Consider the following 10,245-nt stretch of genomic DNA (forward strand, 5'->3'; position numbering starts at 1 on the left):
ATAAGCTGGAGAAGCAGAGTTTAGAGTTAAAAATATCAAAACACTGAGTATTTTGCAGTGTGTATGTGTGATAGCACATGTTGGAGAAATGGAAGTGCATTGAGTTACTGAGGGAGAATGTTAAGTGTTGTAATTAATCAATGATTAATGCATTTAGGGTGCATTGTCTCAGCGATACGAGTAGTCCAGTTTTCTGGGAGATTTGACATAAGGTGTTCTGGTGTTGTAAGCATAAAAAAGCAGGGCCAAATAACTGTTTTAGCAGAATGTTTTCACAATGGCGTTGTGTATGTTTTCACTTTAATTTAAAGATTTTAACAGTGAAATAACTAAATGTAAATATTTGGAGAGTTGCTATATCACATTTTCCAATGATAAGCAACACATGTCACTTAATCAAACCACTGTAAATAAAATAAAATTAAAATAAAGCTGCTTCAATTTTACACAATGAGTTGGGTTTTATTGGTATCTTTATTAACTCCTCATGATAATTAAAATGTTTTCTATGTCTAAATCATCGGAACATCTTTTTGACATAATTCTGCAACCCTTCGTACAAATTCTGTGACGCATGTTATCATAATTGTAATAATATGACAATATAACATTCATATGGTGTGATTACATGTTGAGCTATAATGATACAGATCAGTTTGGGTGAGTGAATTTCGACATTTTAGTATATTGTATAGGCTACAATTGACCATGACAAATAAAAAGGCAATTTAACTGTATTTGCAAACTGGCCCCCATCATTCACATCCATTTCACACAGTCCTCTACTGTACCCTAGTGGCAGTATGGTGCAAGAATCTTTATGGCTCGGCTGAGGCTGACTGTTCTTCCCATCAACACTGGTTATGAATATGAACCATACTGTTCAAACATTAATCACAATAAGTTAAAGTCCGGCTCGCTAACAATTATACAGCCTGATCTAGCCCTCATAACAGAGCTGTTGTGCTAAGATAAACCCTGTGGCTATAAATAATCTATGTTGCGTTTTACTTCAACTTTAAAAAATCATGACAGTGGCTTGGTCATAACATAGACATGGAGACATTAGTGAGAACTGAGGAAAATGTCCTCACAATAACTTTGAAAACAGAGTGACTACACTGTAGTCACTACAGTTACATTAAAATAACCACTTAAACCCCAGCATCTGTATTATGGGGAAAGCTTTCGCAGGAAAATAGCAGATCGACAAGCTTACAACGTGTTATAAGCTTGTCGATTGGCTATATTCAGCAAAAATCTTTGCCCACAATAACAGAAAACAGAAAATACACTAGCATAGAGCCCAGAGGGCCCACAATATGGGGTTTAAGTGGTTAAACATGAAACAAAAAAAAACAAAAAAAAGGGGGCATCCGGATTTGAACCGGGGACCTCTTGATCTGCAGTCAAATGCTCTACCACTGAGCTATACCCCCGATACGTTTATGTAGCAAAATTCTTTAAACATAATAACAGAAAACAGAAAATACACTAGCATAGAGCCCAGATGGATCATAATATGGGGTTTAAGTGGTTAAACATGAAACAAAACAGGGGGCATCCGGATTTGAACCGGGGACCTCTTGATCTGCAGTCAAATGCTCTACCACTGAGCTATACCCCCGACACGGTCACATGGAGACATTTAGCAATATTTAAATTTAGCTACCATACATGGTGTGCCATATATGTAGTTTACGTGTTTAATGTATGTCTTCTACGACACGATAAAGAAGACATTTGTTACATTTTAGTGCGAACAACGTTTTATTGGTATTTGTATTTGATTTAGTAACTGCGTCACACAGGCGCGTCGGTCGGGACCATACATTACGTCACACAGCCGCGCCGGAACCGGAAGTTTAAAATACCGAAAGCGAAGCACCAAACATGGTGGGTTAATATTTCTACTAAATCATTGTTATTTATTATGATATAAAACATGATTAATACCCATGTTTACATTGGTATATGTGTCATATATATCTTATCTTGTGGTTTATGGTATGTTTTTGGAAAATGCGGGTGTGTGTTTGCTGCTGTGTACCGCGGGGTGTTATAAATGTGATTAGTCACTCGTTAGCCGTGTTGCTAACGGTGTTGCTAACGCTAACGGAGAACCTTATAATTGGTCAAATCCTTAGAACAGTGGTTCTCAAACTTTTTCATGTCAAGGACCCTCATAATGATATGTATTTGGCCGCGGACCTCCATCTCAAATATGTTGTTCCATGGACCCCCAGAAGCAAAGATTTGAGTTACAAATGTTCGCTTAAAAGACATATATTCAAAGGTTTGCAACATTTTTCCCAATTAAAAAAAAATAGCAGATGTACAAGCTCATAGCGCGGCACTCGGTGTATATCTGCTACTTTTGATTATAAAAGGTTTAAGTTGTTAAAATTATTGTGATGCTATATTAACACATTTTGCTGGTCCGGGACCCCTGGGGGTCCCCGGACCCCACTTTGAGAATCAATGCCTAGAAGTGTTGTTAGAACGGTTTACACTTAACGATGCAACGTGTTTACAAACGTGATCTATAACATGGATTCATTGTTTCATTTATTCAGTGCACTGGGGGGAAAAGTACTCGCATTTCTTAAGTATTAATACTGCAATGTAGAAATACTCCGTTACAAGTAAAAGTCTGGAATTCAACATTAAAGTACAAAAGTATTGTTATCAAAATGTACTCAAAGTACCAAAAGTAGAAAGTAGTCATTATGCTTAATGTCCCATTTCACAGGTTTTCAAATGCGACGCATTGTGAGCTTGTAGATTTATAATGGCAGTCAAAGAGGCTCTGATTGGGCTGACACCTTGCTCAAATTTGGAGTCATCATACATCATAGATATGTCATAGACGACTGACATCATAAATGACGCACAACATGATGACTGGCTGGCCGCATGAAGTCTGAGATCCACATTCGAGCACCACACTGTTTATTTTATATTTTATTTTGGGGGATATATCACAAATGGATGAATCTCCTTAACGATCACCCCTCAAATATTAGTTTACTATGTCTCGAGTAGAGCAGGTTTTATTGGCTGTGTCCCAATCGCAGGTGGGAGCTGACCGACGGTAGTTGTGGCGCTCCAACTCGGCAGTATACCTTCCAGGGGTCTTGAACAGGGGGTCCGGGACCCCTAGGGGGTCCTTAGAGTTACTACAGGGGGTCCGCCAAATCTTTGTGATATGATTTTTTTTTTTTTGCATTAACCACTTGAACCCTAGCATCCCTTTTCTTAGCTCTGGTTCAGAGCGTTAGTGAGTTCCCTCTAACGCTCTGGAAGACCCCTCGCTCTGGCCATGTACAAGGAATTCCACTGCGCCGCCAGCGCTCAACTATAGTGAAAATAAACTAAACCATTTCGCTACTCACCGAAGCAAAGGCTGTTTTGGGTTGTTGAATGTCTATTCTCCAACTGCGCACGCCTAAACGCACCCCACCTACTCTGTAAAATACACTTTTTGGGCAGAAAATAAAATATGTCAGCGAGACGGACATTATTTGTATTTACTCCACAGTGCCCTCTACATTTTGGTTAATGGTAAGTCCCCAAATCCTCCAGATCTGTTGAGGGCACTGTGGAGTAAATACAAATAATGTCCGTCTCGCTGACATATTTTATCTTCCAGAGCGTTAGAGGGAACTCACTAACGCTCTGAACCAGAGCTACCCTTTTCTTAGCATCCTAGCATCCCAACTTTAGCCAAAAATAGCAGATCTACGTTGTGAGCTTGTAGATCTGCTATTTTTGGCAAAGAGTTATAGGTGTAGAGGGAAAAAAAATAGTGTTTTTTCTGAAACACAATTTAATACAATAATTAGGGGGTCCCTGCTTCATCTCTCTCTCAGCTAGGGGGTCCTTGGCCTGAAAACGTTGAAGACCCCTGGTCTACTGCATTGAAAAGAGAATAGACACCTCATTGTCCGGCTGATGCCATCATTAAGCCACTCACACAACCTACTTACTCAGACTAGAGTGCATCCAAATATGAAGGAGACCGCTCTCCCCCCACTGGAATGAGCCAACCTGTATTCATAAATCAATGTAATTTAGTAACCATGCAACCGACAGTACAGTACAGTGCAGGATTACTAATGAATAAGATGGTGGCTGGTGCAGATATCACTGGTCAGTGAGCTGTTCATTTTATGAGCAGTAGTTTAGTTTAGTTTAGTTTATTTCATCTTGGTCATTCAGAAAAACATATACATTACAGCATAGAATACAAGACATTGTTCATAGACCGAAAAGGTGAGGGCTGAAGCCGAAGCTTATTATGCCCACCCTACTAACAATGTAAACAAATTATAAGTTTGGTAAAGAAACAAAAATCAAAATAACTGAAGCATTGCCGAGTGTTACATTTCTCACAGAGAAATACTAAACAAAATGAAACAAACTGGGGAAAATACAAATAAACGTGTTTGTAAACAGCTTTGACTTTGTGTCTATTTCTTTAGAAGACACTCTTTTTCTTTTAGTTTGCATTGATGTGCCCGTCAAAACGCACACACGCACACGCACACGCACACACACACACACACACACACACACACACACACACACACACACGTATATACATATATTCACATTTAAATGTTTACTATATATGAAGTGGTTACTTCACATACAGTGTGAACATACAATCTTTGTTGCATTTGTGTGGTTTCACATCTTAATGTAGTAATGAGAACATAATGATGTATACACATTATGTTTATAAATATGTATAGCTGGATCATTATATTATTTCTCTATATTTATCAAGCAACTTTTCTTTAAATATTCTCTTAAATTGTTTTAAGGAGTTACAGTTTTTAAGTACAGCATCTAATTTATTCCATACATTTACTGCAGTGACCGATAAGGATCTTTCTTTGGCATTTATTCTAGCAAATGAATTTTTAAATATGGCAGTACCCCTCAGTTCGTATTTGCTCTTTCTCCGCTCAAACAACTCCTGCATTCGGAAAGGAAGAGACCTGTGGTGTGCTTTGTACATTATTGCCCCGATGTTGAGTTTAGCTAGATCTTCTATTTTCAAGGTTCGGTTGGTATAGAATAGTGGGTCTGTTGATGCATAGTAGTCTGTCTGGTTGACAATTCTTATTGCTTTTTTTTGTAAAATGAAAATAGGTTGCATTATAGTTTTGTAGGTGTTTCCCCAGATTTCAACACAGTATGTTAGGTATGGCAAGAGTAGAGAATTGTACAGTGTCTGGAGAGATTCCATTTTCAGTACTTCTATTTCACCTTCCTAGGAGTAGAAGGGATTGATTTAAGCTTGAATTTTCTACCTACATTTTAATTAAATTCCTAATTGGTCATATTTTTTTCTTCTTTATCCTCAGGAATCTCTAGGACTCCGCTCCCAGCTGAAGGACAGCGTGCCAGTGACAGGCTTTGGTCCACAGGGTGCTTATGGCGTTCAGGACACGATGCGTAGCGGGTGAGACATTAGCACATAGTAACGGTCATACTAGCATCCCGGGTAATTCTACTATTACAATCGGGTCAAGCTAAAACATAAAGCTCCAAGTCCCCCCAAAACCACATGTAGTTGGAGACTAATTTGTACAGTCCAGATATGAGACAGTGTTTACGCCAGTTGTAATGGGTGCAATGAATTAGACAGCTGTGCTGTTTCATGATGAAAGTAGTACACAACATATCCAACATTGTGGGGAGGGCTAGACAATACATTGAATTCTCCAACGTCATAGAAAGGCATTTGTTATGGCAACAATATGAAAGATTCAGTGTTTCACATTGTATATTTCAACAGTGCAAAGGTAAATGAATGTGTCATAGCAACAGGAGTAAGAATGAAACACTGGAAACATACAGGTAAGAGCAAGAGTCAGGAAAATACTATGCTACCAGCCCTACACATATGCTCTGGATCTTTGACTGAGTGAACCTAACATGCTAACATCTTAATATAAACCCGGACTATAAATGTACAGTGAATTTATGAATGAATATGTACAAGGCATCTGTCAGAGTTATGCAATGTATATCCTAGTAGTCCATGTACCAAGTGAGCCAGATTCCATGCAGGAGTCAGTAAGGCAAGGAAGGCAAGGCAGTTTTATTTGTATAGCACATTTCAACAAGGCAATTAAATGTGCTTTACACATGGAACATCAAGCAAAGGAAACACAATTATAAAATGACATTAGGATGCATAAAACAAAAGAAGTAAAATTTACAGTTACAGTGCAGAAAAGATAATACGAAAAGTAACTCAATCAAAGGAAGCAGCAAACGGAAAGGTCTTTAGTTATGTGGTGCATGAAAACTAAATGCTGCTTCCCCACGTTTATTCCTGATTCTAGGGACAGAAAGTAGACCTTTCCCAGATGACCTCTGAGAGGTCTGGATGCTTCATGATATCGTAGAAGATCAGAAATGTATTTAGGCCCTAAAGGCAGCGCAGGTCTAAAGTTCGTGGAGCCTGATGGCTACAGACGCAATAGACTGGCCAAGTTGTGCCGAAGAGTCTGTGAGAGCAAGGGAACTAACCTGTTGTCTGTGTTTGTCTCTGTGTCATCCAGGTTCACCAGTGTAAAGAATGAACTCCTTACCTCTCACCCACTGGAGCTGTTGGAGAACAACGTAAGCATTCTCACCATTGATGTCTGTCTCATCACTAAATGTAACCCTCAACCCCCAGTCTAACAATAGTGTTTGGGCTATTGTTAGACTTGGGGTTGAGGGTTAGATCTATGCTTTTTGCTCAGGTTACTTTATTCTCATCTCCCCTAACCCCTTATCAACCCCATCGTGCAAATTCTTGTAGAGCAGTGGTTCTCAACCTTTTCATGCTGTGACCCCCCAAAATAACCACATTTGAACTGGGAACCCCCCAAAATAATCATATTCGAACTCGAAGTTGAGGCATTCAGTTTTGTTTGACTTAGTTCTATAGATACATTAAGTGAAAATGGCAGATTTAAAAGCTTACAACGCGAGGCATTGTGGGAATTGCAACATTCCCAGTTCGATCCCGGGCTCCCCCTGTGTTACTGTTGAAGTGTCTTTGAGCAAGACATCGAACCTGCTCCCGATGAGCAGGTTGGTGCCTTGCATGGTTTCCTCCACCATCGGTGTGAGAATGGGTGAATGTAATGCACATTGTACATTTTCATGTCTTTTTGCATTATGTCTTACATTACATTTATTCACTTGAAAGCACTCATTGAACACCTTACCTTAGGATCCCAATTTGGAACATTGCCCCCATATACTGTGCAAATTCACCAAAAGAATGGCAACTTGGCCAGACTTAAAATATTACATAATTCACAGACAACTGAATACTGCTGATATTATTGGTACTTTTGACTAGATTTGGGCTTTTATTTTAAAACTGGCATGATTGGAAACTTATTTAAATGTTGACGTATTTGCTATCTGTCTTGAAGGTACAAACATATCTGTCCTTGGACCAGCAATATTGTATTTCCACATATTACATTTTACATTTTGGGAATGTCACTATAGGCGAAAATGTTAAAAAGTTTTATTGTACAAACGTGTAAGCTTGTAGATCGCCTATTTCCACTGTGACACCGTCATACGAAGTAATATAAAATGGGGCTTAATGGTTAAGTCAGTTGATGCTCATGTATTAAAGAACACAGACTTATACTCATAATGGCTATCTATTTGTATTTATTTTTGTTCCAGTTTCGGCTCAACCAGGACAAGTTGAATTTTGCCACAGTTCGAAACATCCAGGGTCTTCATGCTCCACTCAAGCTGCAGATGGAATACAGGGCAGCCAGACAGGTACACCTAAATACATTATTTGATGTAATTTTGGAGTATGAGCTGGTTTACGTATAATCTTAAACCAGCTCACATGAGGCTACTTACTTATGGCCATAACCAACCACACAAGTGAACCCTAGCATTCCTGTTCTGGGCATGTCATAATGCGTGAAAATAGCCGATTTGCAAGCTTACACCACTTCACAAACGCAGCACGTTGTGAGCTTGTAGATCGCCTATTTACGCACAACAAAGTTAAGTTTAAGTTAAGTTTTCAGGCAGTATGCCACATTTCCACTGTACGAGATTCACAGAAAAAGGAACACACACACATCTAATGGTATGTATTGCAGTCTCATCTTCACTTCTGTATTTTCCCTTGTGTGTGTCTATAGATCCAGCGGCTGCCATTCTTGCAGAGTTCCAACCTGGCTCTGGACACACTCAGAGGGACCGATGAGTCCATTGGTTTTGAGGACATCCTTAACGGTGAGTTTGCCATTTTGTAGTGTTGTCTGACTGAGCTACGTGGACAGGTAGCTCAGTCGGTATAGCACTCACCTTTGGACCACAAGGTTCCGGGTTTGATCCGGCACTGCCAAATCAGTGTATGAGTAGCACAGCTAGGGTGCCGTAAAGACTGGGAGCTGATGGTAGGTGTTGCGCTCCACCTCAGCAGTCCATCTCCCAGAGCTCTAATGCATTGAAAATGGAATAAACACGCTTGTTCTCTGCCAATACCGTCAATAACTAAACTGAAATTGAAAACATGAAGTCAAAATTTGTCATGTAAAAAGTCATTTCTAATCCAACGCTTCTCTGCCAAAGACGCAATATTACGTCCTTATAAAAACATCATGTTTTTAGTGATTGCGCTAGAGTGCGCTCTTCACCAACCTATGAATCATGATGCCTTGACTTCCAGAGAAGGATAGAACCGGAAATTACTTCATCCAAAAAAAAATCACCCCATCCATCACAACGTTATCAGATCTATAAAAACACATCTAGCTCGGAATTCTTCTCCCAGACTGCGTTTTTTGGTGAAAACGAGCCATATTCAACTGCCGATAACAACAGAAAGGACGATTGCGGTTACAATGTTTTTGTTCCGGTGGAAAGAAGAGAGACTCGTCCTTCCACCGAGACATCATCTTTTGTTTACATCCGGGTTGAATTTTATTTTCTGTGGATCGTCAAAAAGACTCAAAATAAGGTAAAACCGCTGGCAGTGGCGGGTGAATTAATGAATGAATACCTGGCAATGAATGTGTTATCCTTGGTTAGGGTTAGTTTTAACACATTGAGTGCCAAAACCGTAGATCTACGGGAGGATATTTATTTTTCCACACGGGGCGCTCCAACGCAACTTTGGGATGATCCACGGAGCGTGTAAAATGGACAGGACGGATGTGGATCCGTGCCAAAAAACCTACCTGCCGTCCACTCCTATTATAACTCCTTTCCGGGGTGGAAACGAGCCATTTTCGATGGGCGATCACTCTGCAATGGCGGATCGCGTTAGAAATATTATTGTTCCAGGCGATAGTCAGGACCCTCGACCATCGTGCACGCACCCTTTGTTTACATCCGCTTCCTCGTCGTGGTGTCTACAGCTCTAAACATATCAGCATAAACGGTAAGAATGCCAGCACTAGATGTACCCTGTTGTAAGTGGTTAATGTCATTCTGATACGTGGGTATTTTCATTTGTCTTGCAGATCCTGCTCTGAGCGAGGTGATGGGAGACCCACACAGGATGACTGAGTACAAGCTGGGCCTGTTGTGAAAGTGGAGCCACACAGACACCCATTTGTCTGCACCTTTTGTCTACAAGTTGAGTTTAGTTTAGGTTCCTTAAGTTTTCAGTAAATTGTCTCTTGACTTGTTGAATTTCTGTCAGTCAATGGCAGGAATCCTGATTGCATGTGACGTACTGTTGCTCTCCACTACCCAACTGTTAAAGATCTAAGTTACTGACTCTTTTAGCTGGTTCTTTTGGTCATTCATCTACTGTTGGCAGGCATTTGAGCTTCATCATCTGCTGTGAGACAGACATCATTCCAGGCTGTACTGTTAGTGTTTGGATTCCCTTTGAAGTTTCTAATAAATTGAATACAAATCCTACTAATTGTATGGAATCTCTGCTCTGTAGCTGCAGCCCATGTGATGTGTCAAATGTCTGATGTTAAGTGTATTGCAATATCAGCCTAGCCAATTAGAAAATGGTCTTGCATCAATCCTACGGCCTGGATCTCTAGGGCAATTGAACCATTATTCTGAGTAGGGCCAGAATAATTAAAAGCTGCATTACATAACTTCCATGTCCTACTGAGTTTTTTGACACTCAGTAGGCATTCCTGCATAACTTCCAGGTTTGATGATGATGTCACACGCATATCCTCTATAGAAACCCATCTCTCCAATCCTGGTTGCTGATTGGCT

General features: G+C 40.0%; 1 protein-coding gene across 1 annotated transcript; it reads left to right on the forward strand.

Moving 5' to 3' along the window:
- The first annotated feature begins 1,851 nt into the window (after nt 1-1,851).
- Nucleotides 1,852-9,927, forward strand: pomp (proteasome maturation protein). The gene is made up of 6 exons (XM_084048395.1): nt 1,852-1,896; nt 5,376-5,473; nt 6,582-6,642; nt 7,717-7,818; nt 8,196-8,289; nt 9,522-9,927. Exons 1-6 carry the CDS (start codon nt 1,894-1,896, stop codon nt 9,587-9,589), a joined length of 426 nt encoding a protein of 141 aa, XP_083904521.1. The 5' UTR covers nt 1,852-1,893; the 3' UTR covers nt 9,590-9,927.
- Nucleotides 9,928-10,245: the final 318 nt, after the last annotated feature.

Source organism: Gymnoscopelus microlampas (assembly GCF_963454915.1).
Source record: "Gymnoscopelus microlampas genome assembly, chromosome: 22".
Taxonomy (NCBI): Eukaryota; Metazoa; Chordata; class Actinopteri; order Myctophiformes; family Myctophidae; genus Gymnoscopelus; species Gymnoscopelus microlampas.

Coding starts and splice junctions, on each gene's coding strand:
- pomp (XM_084048395.1), top strand. Junction 7,819..8,195: donor AATACAGGGCAGCCAGACAG/GTACACCTAAAT, acceptor GTGTGTCTATAG/ATCCAGCGGCTGCCATTCTT. Junction 8,290..9,521: donor TTTTGAGGACATCCTTAACG/GTGAGTTTGCCA, acceptor TTTGTCTTGCAG/ATCCTGCTCTGAGCGAGGTG.